At 42.6% G+C, this 17,922-nt stretch overlaps 2 protein-coding genes across 2 annotated transcripts in view; both read right to left on the bottom strand.

Annotated features, from left to right (window-relative positions):
* asmt (acetylserotonin O-methyltransferase) overlaps positions 1-3,459 on the bottom strand; it is a 14,607-nt gene extending 11,148 nt beyond the window's left edge. Inside the window, exons 1-4 of the mRNA XM_071542331.1 lie at positions 3,400-3,459; positions 2,225-2,402; positions 1,287-1,416; positions 394-462 (exon numbers count right to left, since the gene is read on the bottom strand). Coding sequence (XP_071398432.1) covers positions 394-462; positions 1,287-1,416; positions 2,225-2,402; positions 3,400-3,423 — 401 coding nt within the window. The 5' untranslated portion in view covers positions 3,424-3,459. The remainder of the gene's footprint in view (positions 1-393; positions 463-1,286; positions 1,417-2,224; positions 2,403-3,399) is intronic.
* Positions 3,460-4,685: 1,226 nt separating this feature from the next.
* On the bottom strand, positions 4,686-17,327 carry akap17a (A kinase (PRKA) anchor protein 17A). Its single transcript, XM_071542330.1, has 7 exons — positions 17,187-17,327; positions 15,807-16,138; positions 14,865-15,083; positions 13,683-13,895; positions 10,306-10,454; positions 7,856-8,096; positions 4,686-7,256 (listed from the first exon to the last, which is right to left on the bottom strand). Exons 1-7 carry the CDS (start codon positions 17,191-17,193, stop codon positions 6,363-6,365), a joined length of 2,055 nt encoding a protein of 684 aa, XP_071398431.1. The 5' UTR covers positions 17,194-17,327; the 3' UTR covers positions 4,686-6,362.
* Positions 17,328-17,922: the final 595 nt, after the last annotated feature.

Below are 17,922 nucleotides of genomic sequence, written 5' to 3' on the forward strand. Positions count from 1 at the left end.
AACAAAGAGTGCAACTTTGAGCGAGTGACCCCTGAAAACTGCTGACCAGCAGATCAGCGGAGCGATAAAACTGGGGGCATTAGCTGCTATAAACACTCTAGACCTCAAGGACAATGGCAGATATATTCTCTCTCTTCCTCTCCCTCCCCCTCTCTCTCCCTTTCTTAAGTTCCCTCACTTCATTGCCCACGCCATCTCTTCCTCGCACGCCCACTCCCTCCCTCCCAACAGTCATTTTTTACGAAAGGGAGGAGGAGAGAGAGAGAGACAGACAGACAGGGTGAAGATAGAGAGACAAGAATGGAATGTTAATGAGCCAGAAAGTAGGAAGTGTGTATGTGTGTGTGTGTGTGTGTGTGTGTGTGTGTCTGCGCATTTATCAAACCATCTTACCTGTACAGAGCTTGAAACAGGTCTGTAGAGCTGACTCCAAAAGCCTTTTCATACTGGTTCCTCCCCTCTCTGGGACATGGTGAAGACAGACACACACACATTTCTATGGGTGTTTAAACTGTAAAAATGACTTTTATGCTATAAGTGATATATTTGATGATATTCGACTTGTCATATTTGCCCGGTAATGTAGATGGAGTGTACAATACATCAGGACCACATTCCTAATATTAACTGCTGCTCCGTTTTGTGTGATCTAGGCTTAAAAATGCTTATTTAACCTGTGTCCCCTTCATCTTCAAGATGAAATCAATGACATGTTTGCATGGATTCACATTCATATCCTGTCTATTTTGTGGAAACAGCACATTTTCCTACTGCACACTCAGTGTAGGTATGCCACAGGGAATAAGTATATGTGTTACTAGTTCAGTAATTACCTGCAAAAATGGCTTTATTCCCTATATATCACCTTACTGAGATCTTTTGTCAGCATTTCTCACTAATAGACTGCACTTGCCAGCCACGATGAAACCAATCACACTGTCCCACATTCAAATATTCAATTTAACTAAGCAGAATACTTATCAGGAGAGAGACAGGATGGCCTAGTTTTTCGTGGATGGCCATGATTTTTCCCACATTTTGTCAGTAAAAGTCACGGCAGGACACACAACTACATGCTGGATTTTCCGTTTGTGGTTGGCATTGCAGTGTTTGGTGTGCTGTAAAACGTGAACTCAAATGTACCATCGCTAAGTGCATGTGTGTTAAGTGTGAGAAAGCTGGTAAGGAGCATCCAAAATCTACAGAAAACTTTGATCATGGCGTGTTGGCATAATCCCATATGATGTGAATGCAGCATAAACTCCTTCCAGTGTGAGCGTACTGACCTGACGGCGTCGGTCAGGTAGTGCCAGCAGAGGTAGATGGTCCTGGAGCTGTACTGGATGGAGTGGTAGAGGGACAGAGGGCTGGAGCGGGTCAGGTAGGTGCTGGCCTGCTCCGTGTTACTGTACAGCACTGAAACAGATGGAGGGAGAGGTGGAGAGAGAGACGGAGGGATGGGGGTGAATGCGAATGAACAAGTGGAGGTGTGGAGGAAGAGGTTGACCTTTGTGTCTGCATAGGAGAGAGACAGACAGAGAGGACAGAGGCAGGGGGAGTAGGCATAAAGGTGCTGCAGCAACTGATATTGTAACTGACTGACTTGTAATGTAATAACTGGACAAAATGTAATCAAATGTCCCCCTAAATGGGTTAGAAAAGTAATAACAACTGTCAAGGTAATAAACTAATAACATTCTCAGACTGATATTGTAGTAATTAATGTAATAATGCATTACATTATCAGGAACAAAAACGTTACACTATCAGTCTGTAAATGCTATTACATTATCTGACAATTTATCCCATTAAGTGTTTGTTTTTTTTGGGGTATTGGAAAGATGATTGTTACATCATATCCTGAGTATTGGTAACTTCTGCCAACTTCCACTGAACAATTCTCCAACTTTCAAAGCTGCAACTTCCATAACGGTTTATGTTTGTTTATTGTTTGTCTTCCGGGTTTGATTTTCTGATAAAATCCCGGAAAGTCCCGGATGTCAGACTTTCCCACCAGCACTTGAATGCAGCAATATAGTTACGGCTTAAAAGCAATGATAGTCTAATGGTGGAAATCCCATATCCGGATCATCTCAAACAAATAAATAACTATAACCATATTGTATTTTCAACTCATGTAGTGGGACAAGCTCTGACATCAGTTCTTACATCATGAGTTGCTACAGGTGTGTGTGTCTGTGTGTGTGTGTGTGTGTGTGCTGACCCTGTCCGTTGTCCTGCTGGTGTGTGTTGAGGAGCTGCAGCCCGGTGCAGGCAGCCAGCAGTCTCTGTGCCCCGTCCAGACTGGCTCCGACCGCCTGGCAGATCTCCTCTGCAGACATGGGGCGGTCCTTACCCAGCAGCACATCAAACACACCCAGCTCACAGGCCGTGAACACCGTCTGGGACAGAGGTTGGAAGCAGTAGAAAAGAGCAGAATAGATTACAGTAGAGTAAAATAGAATATAACAGGGTAGAGTAGAGCAGAATATAATACACTACAGTGGAGAGCAGAGTACAGCAGAGCAGAATATGCATCATTAGAATAGAACCAAACAGAATAGAATAGAGTGCAGTAGAGCAGAATAGAATGGAATAGAACAGAGTACAATAGAGTTGAATAGTTTCCTCACTATCACTCAACATAGTGTTTGCTAAAGTGTTAGTATGGGCCACGGGAGCCAATGATCTACCGGGGACACATGGATGATTTGGGTGTTCATGCTCTCATCACTTTAGGGATAATTAGGTCATCTTGAATAACAGCTCAAATGCCTAAAAGGTGAAACAAAAAGACCATTGTAACGCTTCACATTAGCTGGACCTGAGGAATGTACTTCATTTTGCATGTGCATTGGTCTTCAACAGTGGACGGAATTAGAATATGTTCTAAAGTGGGCTCATTACTGCTTTTATTCTGAATACATGCCGTTATTTATATACATATTTCACTCCTTTATTTATACTTCTTACATTCTACTGCTGTAATTGTTGGTTATGTTTAATACCCCTCCATTTGCTCTACTCTTACTTTACTTGCCATGTCTTTTTACTATTTGCTGCTGCAACGACCCATGTGGATCATTAAAATTATTATGTATTATGTACATGATGATCATGTGTAAACAGTGACATATGATTAAATAAAAGGGAGGGTAAACCATGACCTCCAATTAGTGATCATCATAAGGGCCACCAATAGCACCACCAAAAGAAACAAAAATCAATATATTTCCACAAAATGTATGAAGTCAGTTTGATACTACTATCATGTTTACTATCAATTTAAGTCATAGGAGGGTAATACTGAAATGAAAACAGAAGGTAAACAGAGTATAGGTGGGGTTGCCCTCCACTACATCCCTGTATGTGACCTGTCAGGGTGTGCGTGTGTGTTACCTTGGAGATGAGGAAGCCTTCCATGTAGTCCAGTATCTTCCTGGGGTATGTGTCCACAGCAGGTGAACCCACCTCTGGAAGCTCAGCCATGGCCTCAGCTAGGACAGGACTCCCTGACAAAAAGAGTGTGTGTGTGTGTGTGTGTGTGTGTGTGTGTGTGTGTGCTGTGTTTCTCCAAGATCCCTCTGTTGGTGAACTCACCTTCTCGAGTGAGACTTCAACAGTCCCAGTGAAGACAGAACTAGACTAAAGGGACTAAAAACTACTGAAACTGCCCACCCAGCAGCAATAACAGTGAGGGTAGCAGTGGGCTAAGCTGATTACAGCCAGATAACCCAGATTAGAGCTAGGGGCTCAGTCTGCATCGGACAAAGAAACAACTCTGTGGCAATACACTGCCGCCTTGTTCATCATCATCACACACACACACACACCATGGACGGAGACTCACTCGGTGCATTCTTACACCAGACCTGTTTTCCACAATAGCATCATGTTCAATGAGGTTTTTATGACCCCCAAAATGAATGAGGTGAACACTTGTTGGCATGCCAGAGCTTTGAAAGCAGAGATGAGAAGGATTCTTATGAAAAATGAATTTCCCCTCCTCTCCTCCATATGGCATGATCGCACGTACGCTGGGAGACTAATGGTAATATCTGAGCTAATCACACCCACTGTCACATCACATAGCGTCTAGATAACGCACACGCTAATCAGGTTGACAAGCAATTGTTCATCCACACAGTTCATTACACCAGAGGCGTATGGATGAGGTGTGGATGTGACAGCCGGTGTTGGGGAAGTCGTCCAAGTCAGGCATTCACACAGGAGTTCAAGGAAAAGTTGTAAGGAAATAAATGAGGTTGTATTTGGTGATGGAGAGTAGATCATGGTTCCCACAACTTTTCAATCGTGGAAGCTGTTCCAGCGAGCCTTCGTAAAGCACCATCTGATTCAAAATGAGCACTTTTGACAAGATACACATAGGATTTCAACTGCTCAGCACACTGGAGGATGAGCGAACGTCAAAGCAGACCCATGAAGTGTCGCTTAAAGGTGGCTAAATGTTGATTTGAGTTGATGTCTTGTTTCAACACTACTACCTTTTGCTAAAGTCAAGCAATTCAAAGCTCCAGTACACTTCAGACGTTAAAAACATCAAATGAACGTTCAAGGTTTTTGAAGGATTTCAAGCACTTGTGGGAACACTGCCCCTTACAGCAATAAAACACACAGTACAGCTCCATGGAAAAAAAAACAAGTTCTTTCAAAGTTTTGAGTTTTATTTTAACAAATTAATCCCGACTTGCTGTGTGTCCAAGACATGCTCTAGTAGATGGTGACCAAACTGGCTTTGCTCAGACAAATAAAAGTGAAAATTCCAAAGGAGATGTGTCCTTAGGCACAGAAAAACTAGGATCCAACTTCCTCAAAGCTCAGACTTTGACCAACTAAGAGCATACTTTTTACAGATACAATTACTAATGAGGCATGGAAAATGTATCAGATACTAAATCATGTATTCATAAAAGTAGAGGTTGCATTCCTAACATCCCATTTTCAAGTATAGTGCATTTTGACCTAAATCCCTAAATACAGATGCTGGCTTCCTAAACAATGATTAAGTCTTATCCTAGACTAAAAGAAACCTCTCAAAGGAATCTTTGGACTGGTCTTAAATCCATATCTGGGATACAAGACCCACATTATGGTTCAGGCCAAAGGCAATGCACTACTTACAGAGCAGGATGCAACAGGTCACATATGGAGGCCATTATTTGAGAATCATTCAAACTTTGAACTTCCATTGTTCACTCAGCTCACACAGATTCTCTTCAGTCAAGATGTGTTGTTGTCACTGAAACTTAAAAAAAAACAGCGTGTGTGCTAATCAAAGAACGCTGCTGCTTGGTCAAGCTTATAGTCTTTGGCCTCGTCTCTGTGAAATGATCGCGACCAGGAAGTCAAGTCCATTCCTGTAGACTTCGGTTTGTGTGTTTTTCCAAACAGCTTCAACACAAAACACAGCCAATACTGAAACATGATGTCAAGAAATAGGCAGCTAACATGAGGAAAATGAAGTCAGTCGTTCTGCTTACTGCTCTACATAAGAGAAACATAAAAGGTACGTTGCTTACAGTTGGTACAGAATCTTCACATTTCTAAATGAGCAGCAGTCTTTCGTTTTTCAAGTAGTCCACTTAAGACCAATTCACCCATGACAGCCTTCAGGAGGAGTTCAGCTGCTTGGAGGAGGCCCGGTCTCAAAAATGTGCGTTTGGGGCTTCATGCTGATGACATGTCAGTAACAGATGCTCTCTTTATTCTCTAAGGTGAGACTACTAGTTTGGAAGGGCCAGAAACTGTCGCTATCTGTACTTGCTCCTTCCTAGCACCCGTTGCTATTCATGCACAAAGAGAAAAATGTTCAGAGAAAATGAAGCTGACTAGTGACATCAGGCCATGGACAGGTTTTTGGTACAAGGTGATATGTTAGTTTGCTAATATACTGGGCCAATATTGGCCTTTTATTAAAAATTGGTCATCAGCCAGTCAATGTCTTCCTCCTCTGACATGATGGTTATGACAACCTTAACCAGAATTTATTCTAATGCAATATTTTACTTGGGATTCCACACAAGTATACATGAATATGTTTATTATTATTATCCTGGATTTCAGTGGGGAGTTTTAGTGTCCCATGGTCTACATGCTGTTTCAGGGGCTTTTCCACAATGCAAGAACAAAATTATGGGGAAAATGGCTTTTAATTTTTTTTTACTTTTTTCCACGAAAATGCTCAAACGTAAAGACACTGAATATCGGTACAAAATATCGGCTATCTGTAGCTTCAATCTAAAAATATCAGTATAGGTCTTGAAAACCCATATTGGTCAAACCCTTGTACAAGGCTAGAAATGTGGAATTTATCAATCAGTAAATTGATTATATTGATAAGTTTAGTGTCGTCTGGAGCGACTCCTGTCTCTGCTGTGGCTGTGCCTCCTGTATCTTCTGTTGTTATGACTGTGACTCCGCCTGTCTCTACTTCTACTGCTGCTCCTGGAGCTGCCTCTGCTGTATCTACGGTGGCTATGCCTGTGGCTCCGCCCCCTGCTGTAGCTCCTCCCGCTGCTGCTCCTGCTCCTGTCCCGGCTAGAGCTTGAGCTGCTGTGGCGACGGCTGTGGCTCCGCCTCCTGCTGCCGTGGCGACTGTAGCTTCTCCTGTGGCGGCTGGAGCTCCTTCTGTGGCGGCTGGAGCTCCTCCTGCTGTGGCTCTGGGAGCTCCCCCTCCTGCCCCGGCTCCTCTCTCTGCGGGAGTGGTCCCGCTCCTTCCCCCGCTCCCTGCTGCGCCTGCTCCTCACCACTCCTTCTCTCCTCTCTTCCCTGTCCTTCTTCCTGTCCTCCCCTCCTCCTCTCCTCTCTTCCACCGCTTTCTTTTTCTCCGCAACTTGGGAGCGGACGCTGGATTTGTGCGTCTGCCTCTCCTTGCCCTCGACCGCCTTCACTCCGTTCACCGAGGCCAGGACCCCCAACACCCCATCGCTGCTGCCCGGAACGGAGGCCTCGTCCCTGGCCACGGTGTCCGCCTGGCCCTGGGCGCCCGTGGCTCCTCCGCTGCTCTTCTTCAGCAGGTTGCCCAGCAGCCTCTCCCTCAGCTCCTTCTCTCGGCGCTGGAGCTCCAGGGCCCGCTCCTTCTCCACCTCCACCCTGCGGAGCTCCTCCTCCTGCTTCCGCCGGCAGGCCTCCAGCTGCTGGAGCCGGGCCAGCTCCTCCTTCTGTCGGGCCTGCTCCTGCCTTTCCCGCTCCTCGCGCTCCGCCCTCTCTTTCTCCTGCTGCTGCTGCTTCAGAGCCTGGGGAGGAGTAGAGGAGGATGTGGGCAAAGAGGGAAAAGAGAAATTATGAACTATGTGGGTGAAAAGTCACAAATGTTAACAATGACTATTACTAGTCGAGTCACAAATCTGAAATAGTTAACAAAATGTCAACAAAAATAATAACCACAGCAGCACAACTTTGACTCCAAGTCAATATAATGGCACCGTTTTAAGTTTGTCACATTTTGTGCTAGCTGAAGATTGAGAAGATGAGGTGAGACTAGTCCAAAAATATTTGCCACAGCACCATGGTCTTCAAAATCCAGATTGAATCTCAGTGACTTTTGTAAGGCGTCATTGGTTTTATCCGAGTTCTGACATATATATTTTGTTATTTGTTCTCATTAGAGTGGAATATTTATGAAACTTGATATTCATGCTGAATTTAGAGTGTTTTCCATGGTAGGTTTTGTTAAAATAAAGTTCTTTGACACAGCATGTTTTCTCTTGTTTTCAATGGTATTATAGTATACATTTTTTGACATGAAACTTCATTATTAAAGTCCAAATTTTGGTGCTGTGACAACATTAGTGTCTACCCAGTTGGAGGTGTGTTCATTTATCTGTGTATATACCTTTGCCCTGGCCAGCAGCTCAGCAATGAGCCGTATAGATTCCAGATTGCGCTGGGCCAGCAGCAGCCTCCTCTCCTCCATGGCGATCTTCATCTGCAGCTTCTTCTGCTCCTCCTCCTGCCGTCGCTTCACCCTCTTCAGGTTCCTCCGCTCCTCTCTCTCCCGCAGCTTCTGCTCCCGCTTCCGCAGCCTCTCCTCCTTCCTCCTCTCCTTCTCCTCCTCCTCCTGCTCCTTCTGCTTCCTGAAAAAAAAAAGACAACTTTGATGAGTTTGACATCAAAAGGCGCTGGGTAGTAATGCATTATGGTACTGTTATTACTTTACCCGGTAATGAGTTGTGTACCAAATTAACTATGTCACTTTCAGCAATATATTTTAGCTATCAACCCAAAGAAATATGTTTATTTTTTATCATCCCCTAAAATATCAAGCTAGTTTCGATGAGAAATGGTAGAAAATTTGACTTTCTCTGGGTGGAAGTATTTCTACTATTTTGATGAGAAATGTCAGAAAACTTGACTTTCTGCCATTTTAAAGTTTACTTTCTACTTTCAAAAGTTGAACATATATAAATTTTAGACTTTACTCTGCCTAAAAAGAATCAGGCAGAGTGTCTTTTTCAAAGCCACCACTTGCCATCTGCCTTGCTGCCGCTCCGCAATACTTTACAGTAAAAACTGTGGTGGCAGTTTGAAAAAAAAAAGCAGAATAGTATGAACATGCAAGGCTACTGTGGGAAAACACAGTTAAAGCATTAATCAGACTTGTAAAAGGGATAGATGTAAATGTAAAAGCAGGCAAACTATATAGGCTGGAGAAACCCTGCTCATATTGCTTCAACCCACACAGTTCCTACATAATGACAAACGAAGACCTCAGCGGAAGAAGACTAGTGCAGTCTGCCTTTCTTGTGTATATTCACTCCAGCGGGAAATCACAGAGGACTACAGACATAAAACATCACAGTAAAGGAAAGGCCTCGCCACATGGAGAAGATTCACACTGTATTCACATCACTCCAGCGTGACTGCACGATTCAAAGCAACGACTTGGAAGTGTTCCCGCGTTCAAACTGAAGCTGTCAAACGCCACGACTGAAGTTCTCTGTAGATTTGGTTCCTCCTGATCTGCTTTTTCACACTTAACAGATGCACTTAGTGAGTGATACATTTGAGTTGACGTTTTACAGGAAACCAAACATCGCAATGTCATCCACAAACAAAAAATACAGAAGTAGTTGTGTCCTGCCCTGGCATTTTAGGGTTAGAAACTCAGAAACTTTGCTAAAAATTATTTTGATTGTTTTAAGAGCTGTGGTTACAAAAATGTCCAACTGTCAGATAAAGAAAGCCGTTGAATGTATACCGTAAAAGAATGAGCCAATTTGCAAGCAGGGCTTTAGTAGGCATGTCGTCCATCTGGCATTGACAGTCCATTTCTGACGTTGTGGTTTGAATTTCATAACCTATGATCAGAGATTAAAACCAGTTTAATGTATTTGGACAGAAGGCAGAACCGATGCTGCTGCAGTGAAAAACTTTTAATGCGCTACCAGCTCTGTCCGTCAGTTATATATATATATATATGTCTATTTGCATCAGTCTTCTGTATGCTTGTAAGTATGTAATCTTTCTCTGATGTAATCTTTGTCTGATATTATTACAGCACTAACCCAGCACATTTTTCTGTGTTGATTTTTTTTAAAATGGCAAGGTAGGTTAGGACTAGTTGTTTTGCAGCTAAACTGACTGCAGTCTTGTTTCATTTTCAATTGGTTTTATTGCAGCATATATGCAATATTATATTTGTATGTAATGAAATGCATACAAAAATACATTTGAAGTGGGATATATTACCAAGATATGCGTATAAATATAAATATGTCCAAGACACATGCGATGCTCATGTCATGCAACTGCTGAATTAGGGTACTGGCACCTTTTTTGGTCCAATTCAGGCACTGATAACATGTAATTTCTATGTTTGGATAAAACCTAGGATTTATTTACATATGGATAGGTTGGCTACAGTATGTCATGCAGCCATAAGATCAATCTGTTAAACACAGTGCTACATTGGAATTTTACTATTTATGTTCGCTGTGCACTTTTACATGATGTGCTATTGTTAGTAGGAAGTGGGTAGTATGCATCATTTTAATCCACGATTGGAATCAGCCCCAGAGAACCTGATTAGTGATCAGGATACTGAGCTGAGGTATAAAGGTATTTTCAAGTAATTTACCAGATGAAAGCTCAGGTGAACGGTATTTTATCTTCAAGTAGGAAAGCTTTTATCTACCATCTTCCTCATATAACATGAATGAAGTATCAAACCGGGGTTGGGAGCTGGCGGCCCTGTTTCACACGGTCACAGTCACCTCCTGGAGTCTTCTCTCATTACAAATAAGCTGCTACTTCTTTCCATTTCTCCACTGTGTCCCGTCGTACCTCTCCTCCTCCTTGCGTCGCTCCTCCTCCTCCTTCTCTCGTCGCTTCTGCTCCTCCCTCTGCCTCTCCAGCTCCTGTAACTTCAGCCTCTCCTGGTTCCTCCTCTTCAGTGCCAGCTCACTCAGGTGCTTACTGGTGTCAAAGGTCACCTGGAAAACACACACACACACAGTGAGAAAGATGCATGTAACCAGTATTTTGATGATGTGAGTCCATTCCAGACAGTTGTTTTGAGATTAATCAGCAACAAATTCAGATTGTGTCCAGTCCCAACCATGACATACAGACCTAATTAATGATGTGCTGCCTTCATCTCCTCTATGGAGAATACAGTAACATTAGCAGACATAGCTTATAGCATATTAGAAACATATAGAAGCACTGCTTGTACAACAATGTGGTTTATTACAGACTGAGTATGTGTTATCTTAGCAGCATAAAAATATTTAGCTATATGTATCACTATATGGCAGCAGTCCATGTAAACTAATAGATGAAGAATACAGTGAAGTGAAGTATGATCTCTCATTGTGTGCCATCATTTAAATTCATTTGCAGGAGTGGGAGTGAAAAATCGCAGCGAATATGCAAAGATTTATAGTTAGTTCAATTTTCACAATAATACAACTTTTATGTCCTTTTATATACTGCTCAATAAAGAGCAAATGTATCTCACAAACAAACAGACAACAGTTCATCAACATCAACAGCTGCACCTCCTCCACCGCTCCTCTGTCCCAAGACGTCCCCCAGGGTTTGGTGCTTAGTCCTCTCCTCTTCATCCTCTACCTGCTCCCCCTTGGTAACATCATACGTCGTCATGGTCTCCACTTCCACTGCTACGCCGATGACGTCCAGCTCTACATTTCCACTAAATCCATCACCACTGCTACTCACTCCTCTCTGACCAACTGTCTCACTGAAATAAAATCATGGATGCAAGCCAGCTTCCTCAAACTAAACTGTGATAAATCTGACATGCTAATCATTGGTCCCAAATCCCTCACCAAAGCCACTCACAACTTCTGCCTCACCATCGATAACTCCACTCTCTCTCCCTCCCCACACATCCGCAACCTCTTGCGGAGTCTTTTTCGACAGAAACCTCTCCTTCGAACACCACGTCAAACAAATCACCAGAACTGCCTTTTTCCACCTAAATAACATAGCTCGTCTCCGCCCATCACTCTCCTTCTCTGCTGCCGAAACTCTGATCCATGCTTTCATCACATCCAGAATTGACTACTGCAACAGCATCCTTTATGGCACATCATCCAAAGTCCTAAATAAACTCCAGTAAATCCAGAACTCTGCTGCTCGCCTGCTCAACCACTCCACATCACCCCTGTCCAACGGATCCAATTCAAAGTCCTTCTCCTCTCTCTCAAAGCCCTCCATAACCAGGCCCCCTCCTACCTCACCGACCTGCTCCACCACCACACTCCTTCCCGCAGCCTCCGCTCCTCTGATGCCAACCTCCTGTCTCCACCACTCAGGACCAAGCACCGGACCTGGGGTAGAGACAGAGCCTTCTCCATAGCTGCCCCCTTCCTCTGGAACTCTCTCCCCAAACACATTCGAGACTGCTCCGATCTGTTCATGTTCAAATCACTAAGCAAAACTCACCTTTTGGGAACTGCTTTTAATGTGTGATTAATGTTAGGGCTGGGCAATATGGATGAAATCAATTCAGCATGATAATCATAAGGATTTTTTTTTATATCGATATATATGACAATATGGCTCACATAAGTGAAATCACATTAAATAATCAAATTAATGTTCATCATATTCACCCGAATGGTAACGTTTGGTGTGATGTCAAACTAAACTGAAATTTTCACATAATATTCCTGCCATACTTCATTTTGTCTGTGTTTTTAAATAAAATTTTCTTGTTCTCATGAGTTCAGACAGCAGAATTGTACGTCTCGATATCCCAAAATCACCATATCATCACAATATAATCCCACTGAAAGATGATAAACGATAATATTGAATTATCGTCCAGCCCTAATTAATGTTCTGTGTTATATGTCTTTATTGTGTTGTTTTTACTATGATAATTTTAACTTATGTAAAGTGTCTTTGAGTACCCTGAAAAGCGCTCTATAAAATAAATGTATTATTATTATTATTAGTGGTAGGAAATGTTTTTTACCACAGCATGATGCAGTGTGATAGTGTAGCAGTATAGAGGAGTGGTGTACCTTGATAGTGTATTGATGATTTGCCTCGTTATGACCACAGCGCCGTGGTAAAACAGAAACAATAAAATAACTGATGAGGCTGGGTTATGTGGCTAATAATTTACCCAGTGCCTCAAGTCACTATCTAGGCTTTCTCACTTCTCACTTGTGCATCTATGCAATTAAACAACAGAGCCAACTCATCTCCTTTTTCTCCTCTTCTCTTTTATCCAGAGCCTCCTTTGTTTCTCCTCCCTTCATTTAGATTTTACAATGAGGCTTTATTCTGTGGATTAAGGGACCGGGCTCCCCACCTCCCCTCATGATCCTGAGAATGATGATGATACAGCCTTGTTTCTCATTACACTAAAAGGTCTTACAGCTGCGGTGTTATGCTGAAGAAGACAATCTCATTGCTAAAACTGGCTGAGCTAACATGTGCTTTGTCCTGGCTCGACTCAGATAAAGGCCAACCCTTCACTTCTGGCCTTATCCATAAAACAGAGGCATACAGATCATTGTTCTGCCCCATGTCAGGTTGAATGGTGATTGGCTTTCCCTTAATTTGGTCAGTGATAGCTCCTCCCTTCAGCTCTCAGCATCTCTCATTCCAAGATAGTTAGAGCTGCACAGCCATTAAAATAATGATTTTCTCTTTGTTTAAGCTATGTTAATCAGACTCCTAGTTAGCACTAAATGACACAGCTGAGACCAAATGAAAGAGATGTAATTAATTAATTACTGCCCGATTCTATTTAAACTGCATACATTTGAATTTGTAATGGTCATATTGAACTGCTGCTGAACACATACTGTATAAACACAAGTTTAATTTATAAGGCACTAATCTCTTTCCATAAGATCCAGACACGCTAGATCAAATCCAAACACCATTGGCCAAATCTGGACACACACTCTTTGATATTAAATTTCATATTTAGCTTCTCAAATATGTATGATTTCATGTCACTTTGCCTTTTGGCAGGAAACTGAGAAGTTTGCACTAAAAGACTGGAGACCTCATTAAAGAGTGTGCCCCGATTTGGACAAGCTTGTCCAACTTTGGTCACTGTTTCAATGCAATTAACATTTGAAGAACTCTGAATCATTGTGTCTGTCCATAAATGTATGTATAAAGTGGATTATTATCAGGAACATAATGCTGTAAATGAGAGGATAATGCCGTACCTTGATGTTGCAGGCCACAGCCTTGCCGTCCTCTCCCTTCAGCATCAGCTTCATGCCACGCAGAGTGTCCATGGCCTTGGAGAAGCCGAAGTACTCCTGGTACTGGACGTAGGCCTCAAAGTTCAGGTGACCCCCGAAGCTGAACGTACTGAAGTTCTTGTCCAGCATCTCCTCCCTGTATGGGTCCAGCATGGGGATGTCCACATTTCGCACCTACAACCAAGGCATATTCATTTCTTTAGGAGGAGACAGAGGTGCAGAATGATTTTTAAAGCAAAAATCCAACCTATAACTGATTCCACATCTATTGTTCCTGAGATCATAGTATAGATCAGGGGTTTTCAAATGTTTTCATGTCACAAACCCCCAAATAGATACATATTAGGGTACTGGACACCGGTTTCAAAACATTTTAACCCAGGTACCCCCATGAGGAAAGATTTTTGTGCTTGTTGATTCAGCATTGAATTGTACTGTATAACTGTCTAAACAACATGTGGGGAGATAATAGTGGCGAGAGTGAAACCTATGACAAGAGAAGTCATTCTTACACATTCTCTAATCAGTGGTGTCCAATCATGTGCCATAGAAGGCAGAGAGTGAGCAGGTTTTCCTTCCAATCTATCACTACACCAGGTGATTTCACTGTGATAGTTCATCCCATATTTCAGTAAACCTGGTTTCAGCTCATATTTCAGTAAGGGAAAATTATATATTATATTGTGCTTATATCAAGGCCGGATCAGTGAGGTCATCCAATGAAACTGTCTCCAGGTATGCAAGGCAGAACTACAAATAAAGTCTCATCTGACAAATGTGCTTTTCCTCACCAAGGCTTCAGAGCTTCTAGCCGGCCTTAATGTGAGGGGTTAAATAATGCCCAGAATTTCCTATAACAAGCTAAACAGATCCAAAAGTTGAGAATTTATGGACCACTTGTATGCCAAATTCACCGGCTAATACCATTCAGAAAAGGTCTTGAGTGATGTTCAACTAGGTAGGCCTATGTCAAGTTTGCCGAGACAAAAGGCCACTACAAGAATAGCATCTCAGATGGAGTTGAGCATGACTTTATCTAAATACTAAAGAGAACGGTGAGCATCTGGGCTAATGGACAACACATTCTGCATTCGGGTGAAGTTCCTGTTTCATGCAAAGAAGCAATACAGAAACATGTCCCACCTTGCCGAAGCCCTGGAAGATGGTGGTGAGGACCCCCTCAGAGGGGCGGTCTGGGTACTGGCTGTCCCTCTGGCTGAACCAGCGGCAAGGAAGCCCCTCCAGGTGGATGGTGTCGGGCCTTTCCCCCGGCAGAGTCTCATTCATGTCCTTGGCGTCACGGAAGAAGGAGTCCCAGTCGTGACGGGTCGGGAAGTCCACCTTGTTCTCTACCGCACGAACCTGGGGGAAAAGAGGGAGGCAAGAGAAGTGAGAAACTGCAAATAACAGCATTACTGCCATTTTAAACCTGTCTACATTGCTTTTGGTAGCCACCAAGGAAAACTATGAAGGTACTGTTGTAGCAAAATGTGAGAACTTGCATGCTGGAATTTACACAGTGTACTAAATTACTGCTCCCCGCAAGTAGTAAGTAGAGCAATATTATTACTTTTGAAACGATTAATGAATAATGAGTAATATATTACATTTTTGAGTAACACGTCCGAACCTGATCCTCACTGCATTTAGAGATGAATGCAAGAAGAGAGGACAAGAGCAACCAGCATAGTTTCTAGGGCTGCAACTAACGATTATTTTCGTTGTTGATTAATCTGTCGATTATTTTCTCGATTAATCGATTAGTTGTTTGGTCTATAAAATATCAGAAATGGTGAAAAATGTCGATCAGTGCTTCTCAAAGCCCAAGATGACGTCCTCAAATGTCTTGTTTTGTCCACAACCCAAAGATATTCAGTTTACTGTCATAGAGGAGTACAGAAACCAGAAAATATTCACATTTAAGAAGCTGGAATGAGAGAATTTTTACTTATTTTTCTTAAAAAATTACTTAAACCGATTAATCGATTATCAAAATAGTTGGTGATTAATTTAATAGTTGACAACTAATCGATTAATCGTTGCAGCTCTAATAGTTTCTCCCCTCCACTATAAAGCCAGACCTACCTTCAGTATGTCGGTGAAGCCGCTCAGTTTGATGCTCTTCCCATCTAGCCGGCTCAGCAGGCCCTTGACCACCCCCTTGTTCTCCACCTCGCCCTCGAAGCGGATGAAGTCCATGGTGCTCTTGGAGATGCGCAGGGCTGAGAACTGCTCCGGAGCCACCATGCCCTTCACCCTCTCCATCACCTCCCAGTTGGAGATGCTCTTGCCCGGCAGCTTGAGCTGGGGCAGCGCCACGCTGATGGTCATCTTAGCGATGGGCTTGAGGTACAGGTTGTACTCAGCACAGAGGCACACTGCCTCCGTGGTGTCGTGCACTATGGTGGTCATTGAAGCTGATTGGAAAAGAAAGAGAGTACAGACTGTGAGCACATGGATAGCTGTGCTTGAAGTAGCCCTGAATCAGCACACCACTGTTTTCATGTCCCAATATGAAGAAATACAAAACAGGGGTTTACAGATTGCTTTTAGTGATTTACAGATGCTTCTAACAGCCCTGATATGTTCTGCTCCGTCTTGTATGGAGAGTTCTTCTTGTCAATCTGGCAATTAAATTTTGCCTGCCTTGTTGATCAGCAAACACACACACCTCATAGAACATAGCTTATGGCATTTAATAAATCGTCAGTGTCCCCTGTTAGATTCGGCATACATCAAGTAGCACTTACTTCAATAACATTTAAAGTTCTGTAATTGGTTAGCTTGTAAATCCCACAATATTCTCCTACCAAAGTACTGTACAGCGTGCCGGGCTGTAGCGAGCAGTGTGAACAATTCAACAATCAACAATTCAATGCCAAATTTACCAGAGTGCCCTAGTGATTCCCAAAGAGTCTTAAGCCATGTCCCACTGGGTGTGTACTTTAACTGATAACCAAGGCAGCATTAAATTGCTCCATTTGTATCTGCGTTACCTTGTTTCCATAGAGAAAACCGCACGTATCGTAAGTCATAAAGCTTAGCTAGTAATTACACTAACTAGTACTTTAGTGTTCTGTTGACAACTCATCGTGCTAACTGAAATGTTGTATAAAACGATAGCGGCTAATTAAACGCTAGCAAACTTTGGTTGCTAACGCTAACGTTACCTATTGTAACGCCGCAGCTAAGTTGCTAGCTTGTACAGTTAACGTTAGTAGCTGTACTAACTGGTTTGTTCCTGACAGACGGCTCTCTGTTATGACTTGCTTTTGCCGAACACCTAATATGCATATATAATGTCTTGATTCAACTGCGATATGTTAGTGTTTAATCACCACAAACGTTAGCTACTAGCTAGTTAGCTTAAAGTGTATTTTAACTAACGCACTAGCTAGTTAACTACGCCTGTGTTTCTAGGCACAGCATTATTATAAAGTTAATTGTCACAGTAAAATTACCTACCTGACATTAGCGTGCCGGCTGGTAAAAGCAAAATAAATGTGTTACATTGATTTATTTAGCCTAAGACTGCAGCAGCAGAAGAGAACTAACTGCACAGCCATTACTGCCTGTGCTAACTGTGCACACTACACGCCACTTCCGTATCCAATGAACTTTGACCTTCAGGAAAAAAAAATCAACGTGCAGAACCTCCTTGGCAAGGCCGCTTTTACAAAATAGCGATACCGTGTGTAACAAAGTGGTATGGAAAGAGATTAAAATGTGTGTTTTTTTTGTTTTTTAGGCCTATTTATTTATTTTAAATGTGTTGTTGATAGGGTTAAAAAATATTATTATTGTTCATACATTAGGTTTTTGTTTCTATCTGTTTATTTGTTGCTAATTTCTTTCTTACTTGTCTACTTATGAAACTGAATTTTGGACTGTAGCCTGGTGGGACGCTTTGGCTTCAGCATCATTCTCCACAGGCCTTGTTCAAATTCTGGCTGCTGAGGATAATTTTGCACCCTCTGTGGGATATCATCTGAATAAAACTGCACCCTTGCAACTAGATCCGCAGTTTTCTCCACAGGACTGACATTGTGGGTAGCCAATGTGTCATGAGACAATAGAGTAGTAACATCCGGCTGACAGTGCACAGTTTTGTAGTTTGATGCCTGGTTGGCGCTCTGTTTGCCCCATGTTAGGCTGGGGGCATCCTCTAGATAGTCTATTATGCATTAATCACTGTTTAAGC

The sequence above is a fragment of the Centroberyx affinis genome, unplaced genomic scaffold (assembly GCF_046629955.1).
Source record: "Centroberyx affinis isolate AG114_WGS23_722 - 3 ecotype Tasmania unplaced genomic scaffold, CSIRO-AGI_Caff_v1 ptg004051l_1, whole genome shotgun sequence".
NCBI lineage: Eukaryota > Metazoa > Chordata > Actinopteri > Beryciformes > Berycidae > Centroberyx > Centroberyx affinis.

Bases quoted from the DNA above. Each gene is read 5' to 3' on its own strand.
- akap17a (XM_071542330.1), bottom strand. The intron at 15,084-15,806 runs GTAGGTCTGGCT...CTTTTCCCCCAG, and splicing joins GCTTCACCGACATACTGAAG to GTTCGTGCGGTAGAGAACAA. The intron at 8,097-10,305 runs GTACGACGGGAC...TTTTTTTTTCAG, and splicing joins CGACGCAAGGAGGAGGAGAG to GAAGCAGAAGGAGCAGGAGG.